This window comes from Stigmatopora argus, chromosome 21 (genome assembly GCF_051989625.1).
Source record: "Stigmatopora argus isolate UIUO_Sarg chromosome 21, RoL_Sarg_1.0, whole genome shotgun sequence".
In the NCBI taxonomy this organism is placed as follows: Eukaryota; Metazoa; Chordata; class Actinopteri; order Syngnathiformes; family Syngnathidae; genus Stigmatopora; species Stigmatopora argus.
This window is the reverse complement of record NC_135407.1, coordinates 12,133,319-12,160,879: the sequence shown is the minus strand read 5'-3', so window position 1 is coordinate 12,160,879 and position 27,561 is coordinate 12,133,319. Positions and strand designations below refer to the sequence as shown.

At 41.6% G+C, this 27,561-nt stretch overlaps 1 protein-coding gene across 6 annotated transcripts in view; it reads right to left on the bottom strand.

Moving 5' to 3' along the window:
* phf14 (PHD finger protein 14) overlaps positions 1-25,215 on the bottom strand; it is a 155,514-nt gene extending 130,299 nt beyond the window's left edge. For 2 of the 6 annotated variants that reach the window (XM_077591021.1, XM_077591017.1), the window contains exons 1-3: positions 23,515-25,212; positions 22,446-22,556; positions 8,189-8,940 (exon numbers count right to left, since the gene is read on the bottom strand). In XM_077591021.1, coding sequence (XP_077447147.1) covers positions 8,189-8,940; positions 22,446-22,556; position 23,515 — 864 coding nt within the window. In that variant the 5' untranslated portion in view covers positions 23,516-25,212. Of the gene's footprint in view, positions 1-8,188; positions 8,941-22,445; positions 22,557-23,514 lie in introns of all 6 variants that reach the window. The other 4 variants (XM_077591020.1, XM_077591018.1, XM_077591015.1 and 1 more) reach the window with 4 other exon arrangements.
* Positions 25,216-27,561: the final 2,346 nt, after the last annotated feature.

Sequence of the window (27,561 nt, the reverse complement as noted above, 5' to 3'; positions counted from 1 at the left end):
GAATAGTGCACCGTGAGCGGACTGGGTTGGACGACGCCCCGCTGAATTTCTGCAGCTCCAGAAATTTTTCAAATTTGAGCCCCACACACATTGGAGGGGTTTTTCACCGAGCACAGTGCTCTATGGGCGGACAGGGGTGACACATGCCCCGCTGGAATCCTGAGCACCATATTTTTTTTCTAAGCGTGAGCACCGCACACATCGGCGGCGGTTTTTCCCCGAGCGTAACCAAGGATAGTGACACATGAGCGGATTGGGTTGGCTGATGCCCTGCTGAAATCCTGAGCTCCATAAATTTTTCTAAGTGTGAGCACCAGACACATCAACGGTGTTTTCCCCAGTGCTTATCCGACATGTGATGTCGCAAATACAAATACTAGTATTTGTATTTAATCATTAAACGCTGTTTTCGGCTGGATTTGACCAAATTTGAGAGCATTTTGAGCCGTTTGGCGAATGGCTCTGTTCTTAAAATGGCTGACAAGCGACGACGTCGAGCTCCGTTGCCTCACAACGCGCATCGGAAATCTACTCTGTATACACGAAGAATATGTGAATTTCCTTTGTCTTCTTTTAAATAAAATACTAGTATAAAATACAATACTAGTACAGTGGTACCTCGACATACGATCGTAATCCGTTCCGAGACTGAGATCGTATGACGAGATTCTCGTAACTCGAGCGGACGTTTTCCATTGAAATGAATGGAAAACAAATTAATTCGTTCCAGCCCTCTGAAAAAACACCAAAAACAGGATATTGGATTGGAAAAAATGTTTTATTTCTTCTAATTCGCCATCTATTAACAAAGTAACACATAACTAGTGGTTTAATAGTAATAAAATGTGTTTAATCTAACTAAAATTGGGCAGATTTCGCCGACGGGAGACAGAGACGTTTGGGGGCGTGGGGGGGTGGGGTTCGTTTATTTCCCACGACAACGCACTCGTAAACGGAACAAACAAATTTAAATTAACTTGCATTAATATATACAGACACTCAAACATACGTTTAATGTAACTTTACACAAAACTGAATTCTAATTGTGTTGTAATCTTTTGTTACCTTTGTTTTCCGGGTTGGCGGTTTGCCACGCCTCCACCCTCACGTTCGCTATCGATGGGCTGTTTGCTGTTGTACTAGCAGCTGAGAAGCTGTTTATCTTCCAACCACCAGGCGAGACGGTTCACGATGAGCATTTCCATCGTTTTGCTAAGCGTAGAGGTGAGGGCGATGGGTCTGTAGTTTCCAACGTCCTTTGGTGACTTCGCCTTTTTGAGGAAAGGGATGATGGTGGCCACTCGCCAAGCTTGTGGACACCAGCCCTCTAGCCAGCTGGTGTTGACGATATGGAGTAGTTCGGGGAGGATGTTTGCCGGGAGATTTTTTAGAAGGTCCGGGGCTATGTCGTCGAGTCCAGCTGCCTTACCCGCTTTAAGTTGGGACAGCGCTGTCTGCAGTTCAGTATCAGTTAACGGGAGCTCGAGGACTTGTCGCGGTGAGCCGAGCAGTCTGCGGGTAGCTGTACGTAGAGAACGCACTGCTCGTCTGCTCCGCTTGTCACTCTTGCGTCCGCTGACCGAGGCATATTCCCATTTAAATGCTGTTGCCTTAGCTTGGTCACTCACGTACTCCTTGTTCTTGTAGACCAGGGACTCGCCAGATTGTTGTGTTTTGGGGCCTGAGAGGGATTTTACTAAGGACCAGGCTTGTCCCGTAGATCTTGTCTCGGCGATCTTGGCGAGGTGTAAGCGCCATGCGTTTCTTTTCGCTTCAGTGGTTTTTTGTTTGATCTGTTGACAGAGTGCTGTCCATTCTTTCCTATTTTGTTGGAGGTCTCGACGTAGTCGATTCCTTTCGCGGATGAGGTACTTCAGGTCCTGTGTCAACCATGGGAGCTCCTTCTGGCGGATAACTTTGACCGGTATTGTAAGTGCTGCTGCCTCTTTCATGTGTTGCACTAAGAGGGAGAGTTTTTCCGGGGCTGTTGTATTGCCTTCAAAATATTCCCAAAATGATGCACACAAATGTCCTCACAATAGGATAACGCACGACCAATTGCTAACGAGAAATAGTCTTTAAAGAACGATCGTGGGAGCTTCTTTCCTTAGAAAGAATAACAGGATATACAATAGGTGAGCTTACCCACGTATTGATTGTGGGTAATGAAGTTTTATTCTGAGAAAGGTTGCCATTGCCTATGGGTGTTGTGTGCACGAGTACAGTGGTACCTCGTCATACGACCGCTCGTCATACAAAATGCTCGTCTTACGGCCAGGTCTTTTTTGCATATCTTTCGTGTATAACAATATTTACGAGCACGGAACGAATAATACAAACGAGTTCCTCCTCGGACCAGGAAACGCACAACGCGCATGCAAAAAGAAGGCTTTCTGGGTAATGAAATATACTCCTGCACACAACACCCATACCTTTCTCAGAATAAAACTTCATTACCCACAATCAATACGTGGGAAGCTCAGCTATGTGGGAACCCCCGCCGATTTTTAAAGTGCTCAAACTCGGGAAATATATGGAGCTCGATAATGAAACTCGGCATGTGTCATTAAAATCCGCCCACGAAGCACTGTTCCCGGGGAGAAACCCCTCCGATGACCGTAGGGATATGATTTACCTACTCGGCAGGCCGGATTAAAAATCCTAACGGGCCGTATATGGCCCGCGGGCCGAGGTTGCAGAACATGTACACACACGATCCAAGGGCGGGGCGAGCGCGCGAATCCCGTTTCAGCGAAACCTCCGTTCGGCCGAACCTCCATTCGGCGGAACAGCCGTTCGGCCGAACCTCCATTCGGCGGAACGGCCGTTCGGCCGAATGACCGTTCGGTGGAACGTCCATTCGGTGACCTGTCCGTCTGTCAAACGTCCGTCGGCGAAACGTCTTTAGGCGAATCATCCGAGTACCCTACCAGACACTCATTGGAAGCTACAGGATACGTTTAGGAGGGTGTTATTTCTGCAAAAAGAGGCTTTACTAAATATTGATGTATTTGTTCCTGTTGGCTTGCCCAAATTTATGTACCTGCCTACTTTTCTTTAAGTAATTATTGCACACTTTCTGTGGATTTTGTAAAATTGCTGATCCAAACAACCAATGATTTATAAAGGAAGATCTTGAAGGCGTTCGGCCGAATGACCGTTCGGTGGAACGTCCATTCGGCGACATGTCCGTCTGTCAAACGTCCGTTGGCGAAATGTCTTTAGGCGAATCATCCGGCCACGGTCTGGTAGGTATTTTTGACCATTCTTCTTTACAAAATGTCTTCAGTTTAGTCAGGTTTAATGGTTTCCCAGCATGGACAGCCCGCTTTAAATCATACCACAGATTTTCAATAATACTCCGGTCTGGTGATGGAGATGGCCATTCCAGAAAGTTGTACTTATACCTCTGCATGAATGCCTTATGAGAATTTGAGCAGTGTTTAGGGTAGTTGTCTTGTTGAAGTATCCTGCCCAAGCGAAACTTCAAATCTCACTGAATCTGGAACATTGTTCGTAAATATCTGCTGATACTGACAGGAATCCATGTGACCTTCAAGTTTAAGAATACCAGTATCTGCACTGGCAACAGAGCCCCACAGCAGGATGGAACCACCATCAAATTTTACTGTGGGTACTAAATGTGTCTTGGAATACTGTGTTCTTCCTCCGCCAGGCGTATCCCCCCTTGTTATGTTCAAGTACCTCAATTTTAGTTTCATCAATCCACAGCACTTGATTCCAAAATGAAGCGGGCTTGTCTAAATTTGCTTTAGCATACAGTGGGGCAAATAAGTATTTAGTCAACCACCAATTGTGCAAGTTATCCTACTTGAAAAGATTAGATAGGCCTGTAATTGTCAACATTGGTAAACCTCAACAATGAGAGACAGAATGTGGAGAAAGAAAAATAGTAAATGTATATGTACCCTTTGTTGGCATTAACGGAGGCCAAACATTTTCTGTAAATCTCACAAGCTTTTCACACACTGTTGCTGGTATTTTGGCCCATTCCTCCATGCAGATCTCCTCGAGAGCAGTGATGTTTTGGGGCTGTCGTTAGGCAACACAGAGTTTAAACTCCCTCCACAGATTTTCTATGGGGTTGAGATCTAGAGACTGGCTAGGCCACGCTAGGACCTTGAAATGCTTCTTACGAAGCCACTCCTTTGTTGCCCTGGCTGTGTGTTTGGGATCACTGTCATGCTGAAAGACCCAGCCATGTCTCATATTCAATGTCCTTGCTGATGGAAGGCGATTTTTACTCAAAATCTCTCGATACATGGCCCCATTCATTCTTTCCTTTACACAGATCAGCCGTCCTGGTCCCTTTGCAGAAAAACAGCCGCAAAGCATGATGGTTCCACCCCTATGCTTCACAGTGGGTATGGTGTTCTTCGGATGCAATTCAGTATTCTTTCTCCTCCAAACACGAGAACCTGTGTTTCTACTAAATAGTTCTATTTTGGTTTCATCTGACCATAACACATTCTCCCAGTCCTCTTCTGGATCACCCAAATGCTCTCTAGCGAACCGCAGACAGGCCTGGATGTGTACTGACTTCAGCAGGGGGACACGTCTGGCAGTGCAGGATTTGAGTCCCTGGCGGTGCATTGCGTTACTGATAGTAGCTGGTCCCAGCTCTCTGTAGGTCATTCACTAGGGCCCCCGATATCATTTTGATGCCACGGGATGAGATCTTGCATGGATCGCCAGATCGACAGAGATTATCAGTGGTCTTGTATGTCTTCCATCTTCTAATAATTGCTCCCACAGTTGATTTCTTTACACCAAGCATTTTATCTATTGTAGATTCAGTCTTCCCAGCCTGGTGCAGGCCTACAATTTTGTCTCTGGTATCCTTCGACAGCTCTTTGGTCTTGGCCATAGTGGAGTTTGGAGTGCGAGAGGTTGAGGTTGTAGACAGGCGTCTTTAATACCGATGAGTTAAAACAGATGCTATTAATACAGGTAATGAGTGGAGACCTCGTTAGACGTTAGACCTCTTTGACAGCCAGAAATCTTGATTGTTTGTAGTTGACCAAATACTTATTTTCCACTCTAATTTGGAAATAAATTATTTAAAAATCAAAGTGATTTTCTGTTTTTTTTTCACATTCTGTCACTCAGGGTTGAGGTTTACTCATGTTGACAATTACAAGCCTCTCTTATCTTTTCAAGTAGGAGAATTTGCACACATGGTGTTTGACCAAATACTTATTTGCCCCACAGTACCTCAAGCAACCGTTTGTGGCATGTGCGCAGAAAAGGTTTCTGATGGATTACTCTCCCATAAAGCCAAAATACATTTTGTTTAGCGTTTATCTGTTTATCTTTTCTCTATTTTGAAATAAATTATCGTATCGGCCGCATGGTCTTGCGTTATGGCATTTTGTCTTTGTCACCGTGCAGTTTCATGCATGTCAAGTCTAATTTGACTGCCAACATCAGCAATTGACTGAGTTTTATTTTAAAAATCAGAATCGGCCTGTTAAAATACCGCATCGATCGACCACTAATGGTAAGTCCATCTAAATAATTCAAATATGTTTGCATCCAGATGAGTGATGAGTATGTTCATACTTTAGTCCTTTTTTTTCTGTATATTTCATATGTACTGTTAACGGATGCAGTTTTTTATATGTATCGTATCTTGTGCTGACCCAGGCCCGCCTGTCAAATTTTTTAAAGTCAACGTGGCCCCCGGGCCAAAAAGTTTGCCCAACCCTGAGCTAAGGAGGCAACTATGGGCTGTGAATGACTGGATGAAAGTTATCTTCAATGAGAAGTCAAGAATCTGCAGTGGAGAAGGTGATGATGAACTTTTGTTTGTTGCCGTTCCAGTTAGATTTACAAAGAGGACTGCCGAAAGAAAACATCAAAATTCTAACAGTCCTTGATGATATGCATACATATCAGGTAAAGGCACTGAGATGGCTGAGGTTAAATCTTCAATAAAAGCACACATTTTTGTTTACATTTTGTAAAGCTGTCTTGTCGCTGCAATTGAAAAGATGTGTGGGGATGATGAAAACATTTTCCAAGATAACAATGCATCATACCATACAGCAAAAACTGTGAAAGCATTCCTTGGGGAAAGACGCATTAAAATTGAAAAACTGTGGTAAGAATTGGGAAAAAAATGTCCACAGCAAGGTTCCAACCTTCAAAGATTATCTGGCAACTGCGATAAAAGAGAGTGGGCACCAGAAGAAGAATACTGTTTGTCATTGATCAAGTCCATGCGTCGGAAACTGCAAGCTGCCGTTAAAGGCAGAGGTGGTACAAATAAATACTAGTAATGTGTTTTGATTGTTTTTTTCTTTGTGTTTTTCTTGATATATTTTTTCTTCAAATTGGAGTGATTCCATAAAATAAACATTAGTGACCACCACAATGTTTTCTATTCATTTCTTCTAGTGTTTCTGAATCCCAGAGTTGCACTATTGGAAAATGTCATTTTTATTTTGTTATAAAGAATAAAATGTCTGGAGAGTGTTAGCCCAAGACTGGTGATTCCATACTTTTTGCTCGGGGTAGGACTCGTACAGCTGCGTTAATGTACCAATAAAGAATCTTCTCCGCAGCTGGTGTGATCCCATAGGACATTGTGATATTTTTCTTTTATTCCATTTTTTAGTTAATTATTTTACTTGGGCTGCGCTCACATTGTTTACTTAAATGCACAGAAAGAGGAAAACTTCAATTATGTTCATACGTTATGACGCTTGCCTAAAAAGTGACTTCATTTAATTTCTGAATTTGTAAACTAATGATGGTCAGCCCCAAAAAAAGATCCCTATATTAGTTCAAAAATGAAACAATAGACCAGGGGTGGGCAAATCGCTCTTCAACGGCCACTGTGGGTGCAGGTTTTTGTTCCAACCGAGCCAGGCACAGACAGATTACCCAATGAGATTTCTGCAGAAAACAAGAAGCACCTGACTGGAACTCATTGATTGCACTAGTAGGTCAACAGATTGGTAAAAAGGGAGTGAGTCTTCTTTATGGGTTTGAACGAAAATCTGCACCCACTACAGCCATTTGAGTAATAGAAAAATTGTTTGGTACAGCCGAAGAAAATAAATATTTTATAAATTTTGGTAATGAAAAAAAGCTTTTTAAAGTAAAATCTCTATTGGCCGAAGATTAACATTTGGGCATCCATTGTCTTTGGGTCATTCCACATCGATTGAATGCACACAAACCTCTAATCGTTAAGATGCCTCGACTAGTCGACGTTGTAGATGACAAAAGTATAAGCGAGCAAAACATACTGTCAACGATTGATGATGTAAATAAATTTCGCCATGCAGTCTCTTGAAAATGGTGAGGCTCAGGATACCAGAGTTTCGGGCAAGGAAAAGGACAGCGGAACAATTTAAATGATAGTATATTAGGTTCACTTCCTGGCAGTTTTCCGCTGAAGTACTAAACCGGCACGAGTGTCGGCTGTGGCTGCTGCCGATTGACTAACAAAGAGGACGAGTAGAAGGTCAAAACCACCTTAAACCAAGGAGCCAACAAGAGAAGCTTATGTTTAGTAATAATGGTATTTTTTTTTTAATCTTGGAAAAAAAGAACATAAAACATTGCTTTAGCCTTTAACCTTTTAACTGAGTGATGGCCACATTCTAAATGTACCTTGTAGCATTTGTTAGCATTAGCTTTAGCGTGGCGAGCGTCAACAATTTTTATTTTTTCATTTTTTTCAACTTTTTGTGATATGGGGTTGATTTTTAATTAATTGAAAATAATCTACTGTACCTGCTGAATGTCTCAGTAAAAAGGTAAGGTACACGAGGTAATACTCCTACAAGATGCCACAAGAGACACGCTTAAATAACACAGGGCTAATCACAAAATACAAACAGCTGGCCACGAGAGTAAAGGGAAGCCAGGAGGGGTATTAGAGGCTAACAACACACAGTCACCCAGCCCGCGCACACAAGGAAAACATACACGGGCACACACACACACACACATCTCCACCAAAACCCCAACAAAACGTGACAATTTCGTGCCACTGCCACTTTTGTTATCCAAAAATGCACAAGTAATTAACACCCCCTAAAATTAACACCAAATAAATACAGGGTTTATTTAATAACGTTGGCATAATGGTTAAGCATGTATGTATTTAGAAGCAGTTTTTGTTTTTCCAAGGACTGATTGACTGATTGCTTACCTCATTTCCTTTTCCTTGAGACATGCTGTCATTTGTTAATTCATCATCAAATGTGTTGGTATTCTTAGACTTCTTGGGTTTCTCCACGTCCTTGTCACTTTCATTACTACTGTTTTCTTCATCTTCCTCATCATCATCACCAATGCCATCGTCATAATCATCCTTATCATCATCATCATCATCATCATCATCCTTGTCGTCATCATCATCGTCCCCATCATCGTCCCCATCATTATCTGCACTGGCATCATCTTCCTCTGTGCCCCCTTTCTGGGTGGTTACCTTGCCTTTTTTCTTCCCAACTGAGGGTCTCCAGTCATTGTCATCTTCACTATCATAGTCATCCATCTCATTTAGATCCTCAATGGTTGTAAAGTGAAGCAGGGGACGGTTTCTGCGAAAGTTCCATTTTTTGGGCTCAGCCATGTTTACTACATTATCAGGGGCAGGTCCAGACAACAAGGTAGAAACAATGTCCGCTTCTCCAATGGACTCTGAGGTCTCTGAAACCTTCTTGCTCTTTCGCCTGCCTTTGGGTTGACTTGAAACAGGGGTATCTTTAGTAGTAGCGTCCATCAAGAGCTGCTCTTTTGTCGTTTCTTCATCTTCTGGCAGGGAATCCACAGCAGTAGGATCTGCTGGCTCTTCTATTCCATCATCTATTGAACATGCTGAGTCCGAGTCACTTGGAGAGCCAGTAGCACTTCGTTTAGAACCTTCCTCATCACTGCCTTTACCAGTCCCATCCGATCCTAATAGGACGCAAAAGGGGCAAAAAGGTCACTTGAAGTTACATTGAAAGAATAAAATTGTCATGCTAAGTCAAGAAATAGATAACCATAAATTCTCTACTTCTCTTGGGAAACTGTTAAGAGATGCAACAATAAAGCGATGGAATCGAGTAGTTCAATTAGAAAAAAAGCTTTGAATTGAATTTTGCTGCTTTCATTAATTGTTAAATTAGAGTGGAGTTGTAACTGTTTTGAAGGGACTGTATTTAGTTTTATTGCATTGAAAATATATACAGTAAACCCTCGAATATCATGGATAATGTAGACAAGATATGGCCGCGATTTTCGAACAACTACATGTTTTCGCGCCAATACAAAAATACAATACTTTGCGGCTCTACATTTCGGATTTTTTTCTGAAGTATAAAAAACTTCATAAAAATGTCAAAATCCATGCTGAAACTCACAAGCGATAGACAGATCAAAAATGGAAGAAGTCAGGGACCCGTTTCTTCTTTGGATGGGTGCGCTGCCTCGAGCGGCCGGTCAGCACGTACCGGCGCCAGGCAAGGTCTGCTCCGTGACCCGGCCCCGGCCGGAACAGGCAGCGATGCGTTTTTTTGGACGTGAATAGCTTCCCGGACATTTATTCAAAAATGAACTCAAAGTGCTAGGGTTTACTCGGATCGCCGGACGCTCTTCATGTGTGGGGATGCCGCAGGGTGGCTTCATGGTAAAGACAGCTTTAATCAACAAGTTCGACCGTCCTCATGGTTTAATTTTCACACCTATAGGGCAAACTTAATAGTCTAACATTTTCTCTAAAATGGTCGATGCGCCCAACCGGTCGGTGCGCCTTGTCTATGCACAAAATTAAATTTTTGTATGGCCCTGACCGCTTGTATTTCGTGCCGGCATGCTACTTATTGCGATCAACCCAGCAGACGTTCACCCTAAAAATAGCTTACCCGCGCATTCCAAGCATTACGGTAAATCCATTCAAAACATCCCAGGGGAGTGACAAGGCATTTGACTTTGTGTGCTTGCAGCGCTTTTAACCCTCAAAAGCACTCTCAATAACGAAAGAAACAGCACATTAAAGCTATACAGAGGAAATGCCTGACGTGAATGACAACAGAATGCGGGTGTGAACGCTTGGAAAATGGACTGAAGCCATGGATCGAATACAATTTAAAAGCTTTGCTAATGGATTGCTAATGGCTGGCCAACATAGTAGTTCGGGCAGGCAGCTTCGCACGAGTTACGTGACGATTTGGAATGAATTGTCGATGCCGATATAATAGCAAGGAGAATCAAAGGCTTGGGAGTGATGCATGTCGCGAGTTTCAATGGATTGTGCATGACTGGCCTCAAGTGTCGGCCAGCACTGTTGTTCGAGCTTTCGCCATGGCTGGAATCAAGTTCCCGGAATACACAACTGTGACTGACAGTGGAGCCTAGCATGTTGAACACCAATCTCTTTATATCAGAGTGTACCTTTTACCTCAATAAAGCATTATCAAACCTAGCTATTCTCGTGCTGTCTTTAAAAAAACACGCTAGCGGATAGCATAACATACGCTACCGGCCAGTATAACATAGATACGCTAGCGTCATGCTAGCGCCTTTTCTGAAGAAGCGCCCAATCTATTGACAAAAAACTGAAAATACCCGCAAATGAGACGGCGACCTATCACACGGTGTGTTTTGTGTGAAAATACGGTAAGTTTATAATTACACCAGAGCCCTTTGCACCGAAGTGTGCTCGGGCCATAATGATTATCCTTAGAATTACAATAGGGCCCTTTGCACAAAGGGTGCTCGGACCCTAACAAACCTTAGCATTACAATAGAGCCCTTCGCACGAAGGTTGCTTGCGTGTTAATAATAATCCTTAGAATTAAAATACAGTGGTACCTCGGTTTTTGAACGTCCCAGACTTCGAACAAAACGGAGCTCGAACGAAAAATTTGAGATTTTTTTGCTTCCGATTTTGAGCAAAAACCCAGAACTAGACCAGCTGACACACGACGCGCTGTTATTGTGCATAACATAGCCTCTGTACGCAGATGTCTCCCATTAGTGCTATGTTTGTGGTTTGGGCGTTTTCCAGTTTGTCCTGTGATTACTGTTGGGATTATTTTATATAAGTTATCCTGATTCTGGTATGACTGTCGAAATGTTAGTTAATAGAATTAGTGTCTTGAGCCCTTGGGAAGTTTCACCTTATTCAACAAAGAGGAACTACCCAGGGGGGCCGACGTCTGTCTGAACTATTGGATAGATAGAACAAAGAGAAAGAGACAGAGATGTAGGGACAGAAAGAGACAGAGGAATGTAAAGAGAGAGAGAGAGATGTAGGTAAAGAGAAATGTAGACAGAGAAAGTTGACAGAGAGTTTTAGAGAAAGATAGAGAAATGTAGAGAGAGAGAGAGAGAGAGAGAGACAGAGAGATGTAGAGAAAGAGAGAGATAGTTGATAGTGTTATGATATATTAGTGAAAAATTATGGGTCTTTTATTAAACACTGAAATGTATATTAGGAAATGCCTAGTGAAAGGTTATTTTCCCTAAATTGTAATTGAGGTAATAGTGAGCACAGAAAATGGCTCTTATTTTAAATAAAACCGCCTTCTTAGAGCGGATAGGAATTCAGCCAGAGCTTTAACTATTGGTTTTAGAAATATGAGAGTGATTTGCGATTTAGACTTAAGTATTAAGAATCATCCAAATTATTAATGATATCAAACATGGAAACAATGCAGAAATGGCATTCATCCAAATTATTAAGTACCGTAATTACTCGAATATAACACGCATATTTTTGCTATATAATTAATTCCAATAGTTGGGGGTGCGTGTTATAATCAATAACTAAAATAAATTACAAATTTTCGATCGAAAAAAGCAGTCAAACTCACTTTGACGCACGGACATTGTGCAAATTCCAACTTTGAATTCAAAATACACGCATATTAAAGATCGTCAAGCCTCACAAACATCACAATCCTGCATTAATAAGCTGGAAAGTAGAATACTACATTGTAGTGTAGTACGTACTTGTATTTAGAAATATGTCCAGCGGGGGGCAGTACATTCCCTTGTTACATGTGATAGTCTTTTCCATTGTGCATATCTTCAAATCATTTATTTATTCAATTTGTATGTTCCTTTTTTTGTTTGAGAATGACAATAGATATTTGAATTAAAACATGGTATTGTCAATTGAAATGTAGTCAATGTTCAAGGAAGTCTAAAAGGTATTGCAACATAACATGTCTACATGATATGTTTGTCCACTCTGTGTATCATCTATTGCCCTAAAATTCAAACGCATAACTCCACCAACTGGACGACACTCGACACGCTCGTTCCTGAAGATTTCTCTATCCGGTTTTGAACAAAACAATCGTGAAACGAAGAAAAAAAGGTAAGATTTCTGATTTTCGTCAGCGGGAAATTTTAGGTGCGCACTATATTCGAGTACTGCGTTTTTCCAGATTTTTTTGGCCCAAAATTACCTGCGTGTTATTTTCGAGTGCGCGTTATATTCGAGTAATTACGGTAAATAATACCTGGCTGGTTTAGATAAAATAATTGATTTAGGATAGGCATGATTTCCCTAGGACGGAAGAGGCATGAACTGTTTTTCGGTGCACAGAAAGACATTCCTTGTTTTGCCCGGAACAGGTGGAATGTGCTTTAGCGTGGTTCATATTAATGACTATTAGAATATTAATTGCATTAGTATCAAACAGTTGATGTCAACCAAACAACATTAACCTATTTCTTTTGAGAATGATTAGGCTGATAGCACAGCAAAAAGGTGGTTAGCTGCCAAGAAGCCCCAGACTGGGGATGGCGCTCTTCACCAGTGATGAAAAATTGCAGACCACTGATTTCTGAAAATGAGTGTAAGCATGAATGGTTGTTTGTTTGTCTTTTTGTGTTTTTAATTGGCCGACCATCAAGATATAATCAATCAGATATCAAGGTGGAAAATGATTTAGAAATTTGAAATCAATTTTTGATGAAAATTATGGAAAATTGTTTAGTCAAATGAAATTTTAATGGTAAAAGCAGCAGTACTCCAAACGTGAAATTTGAAGTGGAGAAACAAATCTGCTATGCAAAATTTAGGAGCACTGAAAAGACAGTGCTTGATACCAAATTCCAAAGTACTATTGATTTATTGTGATAATGGCATCCAAATTGTGTTAACAGAATAATTGACTGAATTGACAAAAGTTTCCATATTTCGTTCCGAAAAAAAAAAAAATGGAAATCCAATTTAGTGGAATGTACCAAACGCCATTATTAACTACACGATTGGAATTGGAGGATGAGGCTAATCATATGTCTGCATAAAAGAAATAACTTTAAAGAAACGCATTAATTTTGGGTTGGCAGAGGGAGATTGCATTTCTCAACAGGAAACATGATGAGCAACCCGGGATGAGAGTGCAAGTGTTCCTGACCTGACAGACCGCAGACATGAAAATAGCGGATCCATTTTGTGCACTGTAAGAAGGTTCTCTCAGTTGAAACGTATGAGGAGACAGGTAAGATAAACTTTTTGACGTAATCAGACAAAATGGCAAGCACTCCAATATTAATTGGAAAGATTATTGCTCGGGGAGCAATGCTGTAAGCCATGAGGAATTTTTATATTGGTTTTATTGTCTCCATATAAAAAAAGCGTTTCAATTGAGACTACACCTTCTTACAGATAGTTAAAGTAAACAATTGTGACTAGATCTTCTTACATATAGTTAAAGTAAACAATTAGAGAGAAAAGAGAAACTACAATGGATAGAAATGTAACTAGAATTTAATTTTATGCCTGACTATTGAAAAATATTGATTAAGAAAGTTTTATAGATGATTGGCAAACTCCGAAGACAATGGAATGTTACATTTGATAATAAGACTACTAGATTGGGATATTTTGAATTAAAAAAACACTGAGGTTAATATGCAACGCAATACACATTGTTAGATGAATTGGGACTTGATTAGTATGCATTTTAAAAGTAATGGGTTTTATTTGCTCTAAAGCAGGGGTCTCGAACTCAATTTACCTGGGGGCCGCTAGAGGCCGAGTCTGGGTGAGACTGGGCCGCATCAGGATTTCCACAAGAAAAGCACTGATAAAACATTCCAACGTTATCAAATATCTTTATTTTTTAACAAAAAATAATGAATTAAATAAATTAACTTAAAGATGAATAAAAAATAAATCAATCAGTAATACAAAACCAAATAATACTAATGAGCATACAGTAGATATACACTGGCTGGCTAAGTAGAGAAAATGAATTATTTTTATTCCGTTTCAAATGTCTGTATTAACAGCTCTTTAACCTTTAACTTTCTGAACTTGAATGGAACATTGAACATGAAATATTCTGAACACGGCTTCTCTTGCCTACTCCTTGCTGCTAGAGACCTGGCAGCGCTTCTTCTCACATAGTCACATTTGGCTTGAGGGAGGAAGCAGTGGAGACCCTCAGTAGAGCTTGAAGATGCTCATCAGTAAGTCTGGACCTGTACTTGGACTTATTGAAGTTCAAGGTGGAGAAGAGCTTCTCACACAAGTATGTGCTCCCAAAAAGGCACATGGTCCGCTTGAACCTTCGGGAAAGTTCAGGGAAGCTGGGGGTCAACTCTCTCAAAAATTGCCCAAGCTTGTCTGCTTCTCCACTCACCTCCCTGAACTTGGCTTTGAGTGCAGAGTTGCACTGCAGGTCAATGAGCTCCATTTGAAGCTCAGGAGGGGCATCTTGCACATCAAAGGAGAAGGGGTCCGCAAAAATTTGAAATGTGGCTTTGTGTGTCTTGAAGTCTGCAAATCTGTGATCAAATTCCTCCCGTAGCTTCGAAATGGCCTCAACATACTTCTGACCACTGAATGGTGTGCCTGCATCCACGAGAGCCTTGCATGCTGGGAAATGGCAAAGGTTTGTCTGAGAGAGCTGGGCTTTCCATAACACAAGTTTAGTGCAGAATGCTCTCACGTTGTCATAGGCAGCACTGACAAGTTGCCCCTGGCCTTGTAGCTTCTTGTTCAGTACATTAAGCTCATGTGTGATATCAACAAGAAAAGCCAAGTCCATGAGCCATTTGGGATCACTTAGCACAGGATCAATCAACTCACAAACGGCGTAGCTAGCTTTGACTGCTGCATTACTGTCTTTGGTAGCCTTCTTGAAGAGATCCTGTTGCCTCAGAAGACGTGTTTTAAGACTGGCAACCTGGTTGGCTCTCTCATCTCCCTGGTATTTTTCGTACTGCTCAGCATGTCTCGTAGTACAATTACGTTTCAAATTGTATTCCTTGTGCACCGCAACTTTTCAGTGTAAATGAGACACGTCGGGGTGCCCCTGTGTTCAACAAAGAAATATTGCACTCCCCACTTTTCTTGAAACTGTCTGTGCTCATCACCGACCTTTCTCTTCACGGCAGGCTTTGAAAGAGACATCTCTGGGGCTCTGTAATATGTTTTTCCACTTGGAATGAGTCTCGGGTTGATCTTTCACATTCAGTCGCGCGGGTTTGTGGCGCATGTGCACTTTCGCTCTCCGTTTCAATCGCAGAGATGGCTACAGACACTGACACAGGCTGGATCACGGATCATAGCGCCTCATTCAGTTCTATGCTGAGAGCAGCGGAGGAGTGTGCGCGCCGAGCGGAGTGATCGGCCTCACGGCTTCTCCTCCGCCCAGCTGATTGGAGGAATGAATGAGTGAGTGAGCGAGGCACTGGACAGCCCTGCCGATGTCCCGCCCTCCAGAGCCGTATACCTCACCGTGATTGGTTAATTCAGCTCCGAACCAAAGTTCCCTCTAATTTTTTGTTGGTCTGAGCAGAAAGACAACCTCCCTGAGCGCACTGTGTACCAGTGTGAGCGACATCATCGGTACTCGGATGATTCGCCTAAAGACGTTTCGCCGACGGACGTTTGACAGACGGGCAGGTCGCCGAATGGACGTTCCACCGAACGTTCATTCGGCCGAACGGAGGTTTCGCCGAAACGGGATTCGAACGCTCGCCCCGCCGGATCGTGTGTGTGCATGTTTTTCAACCTCGGCCCGCGGGCCATATACGGCCCGTTAGGATTTTTAATCCGGCCCGCCGCCGGTGTTGTCCAAATTATAGTAAAAATCAATGTTCGTCTACCATCAATGGCAGTCCGGGAATAAGCACTCTTGGGCAGGCAGATGTAGCAGAACCGAGCCGTAAAATGACAGCAATCGGGTCAAATCCATCCTAAAACAGCATTTATTGATTAAATACAAATACTGGATGATATCGCGATGGAGGCAAAAAAACGTCTATAGACGTCCATTCGCCAAACGGCTCAAAATGCTCTCAAATTCGGTCAAATCCAGCTGAAAACAGCGTTTAATGATTAAATACAAATACTAGTATTTGTATTTAATCATTAAACTAACAAATACTAGTACGACCTGTCCGTCTGTCAAACGTCCGTCGGCGAAACGTCTTTAGGCGAATCATCCGGTCACGACATCATCATTGCTCGCTATCGGCACACCAGTATCACACCTGCCACAAGCAGGTGCATGTCAATGTTCCCTCTAATTTTTCATGTAAAACATGCTGTAAAACAAGAAAAACATGAGTGGACAGAGCTACTGCCACTGGCTGCCACTTAAACGGCGCCATCATGGGGTAAAAAAAAAAAAAAAAAAAAAAAAAAAAAAAAATTAAAAAAAAAAAATCGATCTTTCATATTAAGACGGGGGCCGCAAATTATCGTCCCGAGGGCCGCAGTTGGCCCGCGGGCCGCAAGTTTGAGACCCCTGCTCTAAAGGATACAATTATGCTAAAAATATTGACCCTGACAAACAAGGGGTGGTTACATTTTACTGGGTTCAATTCTATTTAGAATTAAAAATGTGTGCATTTTGTTTCTGGATATTAATTGATGTGAATCTAAACTGTTACAGAGAACGGGAAAGCTGTTTTCCTGAGGAGAAAGCAGCCTGGTTTGCTTTTTGTATTTTTCCTATTCTTAGTATGATTAGTTAATTTGTGTAATTGTAGGAAAGAGGAAAAAACAAATATGGGTTTTGATCTTAACAAGGAAGCAGTGTTCAAAATAGAATATCAGCTAGCATGTTTAATTTTGACTGATAAGGTATTTAAATTTTCACAAACATAATGATGAATGTTAAGCACGTGTTAAAGACAACGACAGAACACAGCAGCATACACAACAACAAAACTGAGCCGATCTCAAGAACAGTCTGCAGACGAACTGTACAAAGCTAAAGGCCTACCGTGCCTACCAAAAATGTATTCCATAATTGAGCCATAAATGTCTCAACAGGGGGGAGATATGGTGAACAGGTATAAATACCTATTTTAAATTTTTTTGTAGGAACTGTTTAATTTGTTATTTTATTGATCTGTAAAGAACATGGGATCTCCAGAATCATCTGGAGTGACAATGGAGTTCATTTTTCAAACAGCATAGTCCAAAACATGGCAAAACAACTGGTGGAACTAGCTTGAGATTAACACCTTTTGAGATAGTTATTGGAAGACCATTCCAACTTCCTTTATGGGAAGATGACCCATGACGAGAGACTAAGGAAGGAGAGAAACTTATCCAAATAACATGTAAGCTGCCGTGATCTTTTGTCTATCTTGCAGGAGGTGGTGTAGCCAGGTGACTGGATCCTGATCCGAGTCATAAAAATGAAGTCCTGGTTCTCTCCACGATGGGAAGACCCATTCGTGGCCTAACTCACCAACCTCCACAGCAGCAAAGATCGCTGAAAAGTCAAAGTCGATTCAGGTCAAGGTCGTTCGAGACAGGTGACTCTGAGTGGACTGTAAGTCGGACGGTGTCAAAACCCTTGTCCGTGAAGAAACTCATCTGACGTCTACTCACCAGCCACGAGCACCCCTCACTTAACCCTGACCTCCCATAGACTTTGCACCTGTATACAGAAGCCACAGTGAAAGCTGTTGTCACCCACATCACAGTGACTGGACTGTCAGTGACAGCCTGGGCGTATCTAAACGCCCCGCCCACATAGACTCGAGTTGGAAAACAAGTGCAGGAAACGTCCTGCCTCATCACTGGAAAGGCAAAGCCAAGCGGTCCGCTCTTGGATGGGGTCAGGGGACCCAATCTACATCAACAACATCGGGGTTCCCCGAGGTGTACCAGATGAGTATAAGCTCGCTGACCAAATGGCAGCTGGTTTTGAATCATTCCTGTGTTGGTGGTGTACTATTAACAAAAATGTGGACAGAATCAACTACATCCATTGCAATGTGCAACGACTGGGGAACAGGACAGAGGAAGGGTTTGCAGCCATCCATGAACAGTTGTCGGCGACCTCCTTGATGGCCTTCCAGAACAGAATTTCTGTTGACATGCTCCTGGCAGAGGAAGGTGGCGTGTGCTCCATCTTTGGCGACCAATGCTGCACGTTCATCCCTAACAACACAGCAGCTGACGGGAGTTTAACCAAGGCCCTGGAGGGTCTTCGATCCCTCAACAGCAAGATGAAAGAACATTCTGGAATCGACACCTGAATGTGGGGCGAATTTGGTAGCATGTTTGGCAGATACAAACAGTTGATTGTATCAGTTTTAATGTCAATCGCTGTTTTTGCTGCCATTCTCACAACTTGTGGATGTTGTTGCATTCCCTGTATTCGTGCGTTATGTGAAAGATTAATAACAAATGCTATACAACCAGTCAAATCAGAAATGTATGCCTTATTGACATCTGGAGGCGAACCACGGGATGATGACGACGCCGACGCATCTGGGGATGAGGAGGAAATGCAGTTCATGGGACTGCCTGACATGTTCCAAGATGCTAAAGACTCTGGCATTAACTTTTGAGTGTAACGTTTTCTGTTATTTTTGTGATCCTGTAATGTGAAAATCTGAAAAGAAGAGGTTATGGGTGATGATATTTTATAGCTGAATCCGGATAAACAGGAGGGTTATGTTGGAATTATTTTATATATGTTATCCTGATTCTGGTATGACTGTCGAAATGTTAGTTAATAGAATTAGTGTCTTGAGCCCTTGGGAAGTTTCACCTTATTCAACAAAGAGGAACTACCCAGGGGGGCCGACGCCTGTCTGAACTATTGTGTGAGGGTTGCAGGATATCGGGAAGGAGACTATAAAGATGTTATCTTGAAGGGGCATTTGGTCATACATCAAAGAACCTTTTGTAACTGGGAGAGATCTCTCTCTCCTGTGATCAGCTTGAAACTTCCTGTAACTTGGACACTCCCAAAAAGAGGTATGACTTTAGTTGTTAAGGCTGATCATTAAAATATTGGCCTTGACACGTGTGTGTATCTTAGGCTAGTATTGCACCCAGAGAGTGGGTGAACACTAGACCGCTACAGACACTTGCTGGTTGTACTGATCACGTTATTTCCTTTTTGAATTTGTCTACATGCAGGCCACACCCTTTTGGAACACAGAAAGGAAATGATTGTAGATTTGTGATAATGAAATAAAACAAAATGTTGCTTTTATTTTCTTTCTTTGTATTTCTTGTTCGAAAGTGCCAACTATTACGGTAATATCAACCATCGAAAGAATCAAGATATTTCGACATTAGTACTAATATGGCCGCCATAACAACTTAAATTTCTGATAAGAAAATTGTAATTTCTGTCATTAAAAAGCATCAGGCTCTCGTCAAGATACTTTTTTCAAATTGAAAATTTTGATATTTTGCATTCACAAAGATAGGCATATTAACTTCCTTATGATATTGACCCAGATAATGTGCAATCCAACAGACAATCCTTTGGATTCATACAGTATCTCAGAAGTACCACGTGTGATGATTTTTCTTATTTGCACCGGCTTGCTTTGGACCCAGTGTGTGTTCCCTTAATTCTGCACTGACGAACGCAAAAAAAAACACAGAAAAAATGCAACGCTCCGCCCAGTGCTTGTAGAGATCTTTGCACGAGGGAGTTCCAGAGAGAAAGACAGTGCCCATGATGTTCTTATGAGCAGCCTCTCGCATCCGCTATATGCTCGTATCTCAAAATTTCTCAAGGCAAATAAATAGTTGCTCAAAATTTTACTCGTATATAAATTTCCTCGTATGTTGGGGCACTCCTTTGTCACACTCGCACACAAGCATACACGCACACACGCATACACATACTGTGATCCTTCACCACTTCAAGGCTTCAGGACAACGTGTATAAATAAAAGTTAATAAAAATGTCAAAATTTACATTGAAACTCGCAAGCAAAAGACACTTCCCTGTCTTCCGCTTGCCACTAAGAAAATGGCGAAAGACAGGGCACTATCATTCAACTCAGCACCAAGAAAAAAATGGCAGGTAGCGGGCTGTGGCCATCATTTTTATCCATAATTAGAGCCGTGGCGCTTATTTGAAAATAGAGCTTGCTCGGAGAACTGGACGGCAGAGAGCCTCGATGAAGGTGGATTTTTTTCAGATATGCGATTTGTCCGATTTCCAGAATTTTTCCGGAGTGAATGGGATTCACGCAAAATTGATACAAAATGTAAAAAATAATAATAACGTAGGACAATTTAAATCAAATTGTTATCATGTTTTTTTTTACATTATTTGAAATGTTTTTAATAAACGAAATCAAATGAAAATAACTATACAAAGTGAAGAAAGTATACTTTGTTGATCATTTATTGGCAAATTCAAATGTCCACAACGTTAACATAACATTTCGTCAAATACGGACCAATAATCTTCTGCGAGTTTCTGGGTTTCTTATTAGAAGTTTCATCCAAATTCCCATCCATTTTGCGCTTATCCCGAGCAGGCATATTGATAAGACTTACCAGTGCTGTGTAATCCACTTCCTTTAGAATAACCCTGGAAATGTTAGAATTTGCTTTGAAACAAAAGACTGGTGGTTTAGTAAACTTGAATAATACTTACTTCCCTTGTGAAAAAAACGAAAATGTTAAAGCGATAGATTCCGAATCGATTGCTACGCTATTTTCGGTACACGGTCGATTGGTCGCCGGTCTTTTGGTCGCCGATCTTTTGGTCGCCGATCTTTTGGTCGCCGATCTTTTGGTCGCCGATCTTTTGGTCGCCAATCTTTTGGTTGCCGGTCTTTTGGTCGCCCGGAAGGTAATTGATAACTACCATTTAAATCGTTGCTCAAATTCCCTAAATACAAACTGCGAATTACTATTTGGTCATACTTAATGCCCTAGTAATTATTAGGCTAAAGAAAAGCTCCCAATTTCCCGGACTTTTGTTTTTTGTTGGAGAACTTGTTAAGACCCTGACTGACGTAGCTTCTTAAAGGGACAACGCATGTACATACAAACTCTTATACACTCACACGTCGAGCAGTGAAACTGCTCATGGCCATTGTTGGCTTTTATTGATGCGTAGACGTGTTGTTTTACCTTGTTTTGTCGCCGGTCTTTTGGTCGCCCGTTGTCGCGGTCGGGGCGACCAAAAGACCGGCGACCAAAAGACCGGCGACCAATCGACCGCACACGCTATTTTCAGCCTCACAAAAAGAAAGTGTAAATTTACCCCACATATGGCCATCTACAAAAAAATTAATACAAAAGTTGGATGAACTTAACCCATTTCCACCCAAGAAAACAATTTTTTGATTTTTGCAACATTTTCAGAACATTTACATAAAATGGGGATACACCTTGATATCAAATTAGGACAGTGGATTAAGGATATTTTCAATACTAATGTCGTGTGCACAGGTAATTACGAGGCATTTAAGGAAAAAAAAAAGAAATAAAACGCCAGGGAGAATTTACTTGGATCTTTTAGTGGATCCGCTTTTTGTTGTCCTGGATCTCATAATTGGTCATTTAGGCCGTGTTATTGTCCTTTTGCATCTATGCTCCGTGTTAGCCTTTTTTGCTAACCAAGCTAAAAACATAATTCTTTATCGTCCTCTTCTTCTCCTGAGCGTTGGACTAGAACTGGCGTTCATGTCGCAACAGCGTGCCCGTTGTCTGTTGTGGTCGGGTGGTGTAATTGAAGTTTAAATTTATCGAATTTTTATCTAGTTTTTATTATTATTGACAAAAATTATTTCGCGATAATTATCGTTATTGTTTTATCGCCCAGCTGCACAATAATTTACAAATTGTTACAAAGTGTTTTGTAACTTGAAAAATTCTAATGTAGAGCTGCGACACATGACAAAAATTGTTATCACGATAAAAAAATAATTAAAAAAGGGGGTCGATATCGATAATCAATCCATCTTACGTATGGGTTTCCAAAGGCTAATAAGTTGCATGTCCTTTTAATCTAAAAATAACATAATAGAATGTGGACATCTGCACCTTATAGTCCACTCCAGTTTCCAAAGACCGTTTTGTTAAATTTGGTGATCGTGGGTTACAGACAGAGGTATTTCATTGTGAAAAAAAAATACAGTAAACATACTACTGTAAGGCAATGTACAAAATTGCATTCAAAGAAGAGAATCAAACCAAATCATAATGAAAGCTAATGCATTACCTGAGGCATCTCCAACTTCAAAATCACTGTCATCTGAGCTGTTATAATCCAGAGCATCGAGAAGAGAGGCAGCAAGTGGTTTCACCTGACGGCGCTTTAATCCACGCTCCACTAACACAAAGACAGTCAGAGAAAACAGGAATCACTTATCTTTTTTTTAAAGATTGCTGGTTTACAACAAAAAAGTAACTCCCTCAGACAATTTACTGAGCTGTAATTAGATTAGATTACATGAATTGATTTGATTAGATTAGTTTTTTTATTGTATTTTTTGTAAATGGCCATATGTGAGGTAAATTTACACTTTCTTTTTGTCAGGCTAAAAATAGTCTGCTTGCCAAAGGTGATGTTGTTTTCAGTTATTTTATTTATTTCATATTGCACAGCAACTTTTGGTTTGAAGAAAATTTTATAAAAAATAAAGACCCTATCAAAATTTCTGCAGGTTTTATGCTTTACTTTTCAGTGTAGGGAGATGTCATATTTTTATTGCACAACAGAACAAAAATACAATCTTACTGATTTACATATATATGTTGATCAACATGAATGTTCTCCCTTGTTAAATAAATCTATCTTTCATAATCGAATAAGGAGGAAAGTACTTTATTTATTCACAGTTTGAAGTTTCACATTTGAAAGAAAAAAAAGATGTTAGTTATCGTGATAATTATCGATATCGACTGATATACACGTGATTACAATTTTTGTCATATCGCTCAGCTCTAGTGTGGGTCTAAAATGCTATGTGGGCTAACGACAACGTAGCAAGCATTACAGTCGTCGGTTGAGTTACGACAGTAAAAAGAATAGAATGGACCTCAGTTTTCATAGGGGCGCGAATGATTATTGCCAAATTACTCATCGGAGTGGAATGCTGCTGGAGTGACCAGTGAACAGCTGTGGTCGTGGTTAAGGTGCCGTCCCAAACCCGAGATGGGATGCTTAACCGGCTAACTGCTAATTCCAACTGAAACATTTTGGGACGGCTAATCATTTCGTTAAAACTAATGCACAGACAGAGGTGGCTGCAGACATTTTTTGTGGGATAGAGTACATAATCACTTACTTTTTACTGTTCTATTTCAATCCTACATTAAGAACGTCTCGTCCGCTTCGAGCAGCATGCGTGAACAATGGAAACCACGTAAGTGACGTCTTTGTACTGGCCGGATATAGTTGCCATGGGGACTTTGAGACGACGACAGAACAGACTTCTATCAAGTGACTCAGTCAGAAAAAAAGGGAGGGGGCATTAAGGAAAAACCAAAAGTAATAAGAAAAATAAAAAACCGAAGCAAATGTTTTATAAGATTGCTTGAAAGGTAATAGTTATGGTTATACATAATTTTGTTCGTTGATTTGTCGCATTGTTACTATGAAATAAATGGCTGATTTAAAAAAAAAAAGATATCACTTTCATTGACTTGGTTTTTGAAAATCACAAACGGGAAAAAGTTTTGTCATTGACTTAGACTTTTTGTCCATGAAAAATCAGTGATTAAATCAGATTTTGTCATTTTTATTTGACATTGAAAAAGGGTTAATTTTTTTTCTTTGACTTTTCTATTAAGCTTTTGCATTGTCTTTCTCTTTTGTTAGTGCCTTTTTCAGTGCTTTAACCGGGTGCAATGGTTTGTAAGTAAAATGGTATTGGAGGCTCTTCCCAAACAGTAAGTGTAGCGCGGTAACTTACACTGACGACTTGGGTCCTGGCGGCGGCGCCAACATTGAAAACGGGGGCCCTGACGCCGGCAGCCCTGATGGCAGTGGCGCCGGTGAGGCAGATGGGGACCCTGACGGGGGCGGCGCTGGTAAGGTAAACGTGGAGGACGGCCAGTGAGGCGGAAGGCCGCGACGTGGAGGAGGGCAACGCCTGTGATGTTGTCTGCCGCGAATAGTGTTCACAGGGTAAGAATGATGTCTGCCCCCTTTCCAGTGTGTGTCCCAGGCAGGGCTGCTGTCTGCACCCCGCAATCCTGCTTCCAGGGCGAGGCGGCCTGCGACCCATCGTGCTTCCAGGTCTAGGTGGGCTACGACATTGCCTTCACCACCCTAGAGACCATCCAGGGCGAGATGGCCTACGACATCCCCCCTCCAAAGACTGTCCAGGGAGAAGCGGCATGCGACATCGCCCCCCAGAGTTTGTCCAGGGCAAGGCACCTGGCCCATTACTCGTGGTTGGCCCAGACGTCCTCAGACTGACTACGTTTCGAGGACAATTGTTGTGCCCTCCTCCGGGGCCCCTCCACTAGATGGAGCTCTAATAACAGAAATAGCATCTGCACCTTAGTCAACATGAATCGGACGTCTACCGCCGTCAATGGCAGCTTATTGATAATGTGTTTAATTTGGGACAATACAAGTATAAAACAGGGGCAAACTTTTTGACTTGCGGACCAGAATGGATACTAAAATTTGACTGAGGGGCCGGCCGGGCCAGGAGCATTTGGACACGCAATGTAATTTATCAAACCTGGGGATTGAAATGTAAGAAAAAAGACACAATTGAAGGTGAAAATGTATTTTCAAATTTACTTTCAACATTAAGAACATATTATTCAACGAAAGAAAGCAGTCTTTAAATTGAGAGTGATGAGCGGTGATGAGCGGCATGTTTTTCTCCAAGTTACAATCCACCAAAGGTCTGGACTAGTGCGTTATCTATTGGGGAAACGAGGGTATTGCAGGGCAAAGGGAAATGAATGAGGTCATTGATTTTTACTATAATTTGGACAACATCGGTGCGCCAGATTAAAAAACGGGCCGTAGTTTTAAAAACATCTACACGCGCCAATACGAGCGAATCCGGTGACGAATAGCATGTACACAAACGGCACTAATACGCAACTTATTGATAATTTTGATATTAGATTTTTACATATTAATGCTCTGACATTTACAAAGTCTCTCTCTCTCTCATGATTAGAATTTTGAGAGCTAGCGAATCCGGCGACAAATAACATATACACACATGCCAATAATACGCAACTTATTGATAATTTTGATATTAGATATTTAGATATTAATGCTCTGACATTTACAAAGTCTCTCTCTCTCATGATTATAATTTTGAGAGCGAGCGAATCCGGGCGCGAGCGAGCGAATCCGGCGATGAATAACATGTACACACACGCCAATAATACGCAATTTATTGATAATTTTGATATTAGATATTTAGATATTAATGCTCTTACATTGTCAATGCAATTACAAACTCACTCTTATGATTATAATTTTGAGAGCGAGAGATTACCTGGTTGATCGCTTTCAACAGTAAACTCTCTCTCTCTCTCATGATTATAATTTTGAGAGCGAGTGAATCCAGCGACGAATTGTCCGTTCGATGAAATGTCCGGCGGCGAATCCGTCGACCAAACGTCCGTTCGACGAAACGTCCGTTCGACGAACTGTCCGTCGAGCAAACGTCCAGGGACCAAGTGTCCGTCGACCAAACGTCCGGGGACCAAGTGTCCGTCGACAAAAAGTCCGGTCACAGCAAAAACATCAGGGACAGACTGATGTTCTGCAGAAGTTACAAACTACTGAGGACTGGGGTAAAGTCATTGTCTTTGATGAATCCCCTTTCTGATTGTTTGGGGCATCTGGAAGAAGGCTTTTTCGGGTGAGATGAGGTGAGCGCTACCATCAGTCTTGTCTCATGCCAAAAGTGATGCATCATGAGACCATTCATGTGTGGGGTTGCTCGTCGGTCAAGGGATTGGGCTCTCTCACTCTTGCTTAAAAACAGAGCAATGAACAAAGAATCGACAGTGGATTGACAGCATGCCAGGGAGAGTTGCAAAGCTTTTGAAATAGAAGGGTCAACACTGCAAATATTGACCTATTGCATGTGATTCTTAATACAGTGGTACCTTGAGATACGAGCTTAATGCGTTCCAGGACTGAGCTCGTATGTCGATTTTCTCGTATCTCAAACCAACGTTTACCATAGAAATGAACTAAAAACAAATTAATTCATTACAACCCTCTGAAAAAAGACCAAAAACAAGATATTGGATTGGAAAAACATTTTTATTTGTTCTAATTTGCCATCTATTAACTGGCCAATTCTGCACTGACTAACGGGGGGGAAAAACACTGGAAAAAAATGCAACACTGCGCTCAGTGCTCGTAGAGACATTACACGAGGGAGTTGCGGCGGTAAAACAGTGCACATGTTGTTCTCAAAAGCAGCCTCTCGGGTTGGCCAACACCTGGCTGTATGCTCTCATCTCATTTTCTGAACCGCTTTATCGCCATTAGGGTCACGGGGGGTGCTGGAGCCTATCCCAGCTGACTCCGGGCCAGAGGCGGGGGACACCCTGAATCGGTGGCCAGCCGATCGCAGGGCACAAGGAGATGGACAACCATGCACTCTCACACCCATACCTAGGGGCAATTTTGAGTTTCCAATCAACCTCCCATGCATGTTTTTGGAATGTGGATATGACCTGGATTTGAAACCAGGACCCCAGAGCTTACCACTCACTCGCGCCACCGGGCCGCCTGACTGTATGCTCTTATATCAAAATTTGTCTCGTATCTCAAGGTAAATATTTGCTCAAAATTTTACTCGTATCTCAAATTGCTTGTATGTCAGAGCACTCATATGACGAGGTATTACTGGAAAAGCTTTTGATATTTGGGAAATGGTTCTAATTGAAAGTCATTATACCATAGAAACATCTGGCAAATGTCTAAAAACCATGAAGGAACAGACGTTGTGAAAATGTAACATTTGTGTAATTCTCAAAACTTTTGGCCATGACTGTGGTTCCCTTCAAAAAGAGTTCATTCAGCAAAAGCACCTTCTCTGTCCATGACTCACATACCTGGAACTCAATTCAAATTACCGTACGTGAACTCCTGTCTCTGAACCTCTTTGCCAAACATCTTAAAGTCTGGTTGTTAGAGGAACAAAATTGCGATCACAACGTTGTCTAAAACTGCGCTAGTTGTGTGTGTGTGTGTGTGTGTGTGTGTGTGCCCTCGGCTACAATCTTACATATTCACATATAGATGTTGAAAAGCAGAGGTGCCTGCTTGTTTAGAACCAAAAGACAGTTGTTGCGCTATCCAATTTTTGGTGGGGAAATGGGTTAGATGAGAAATG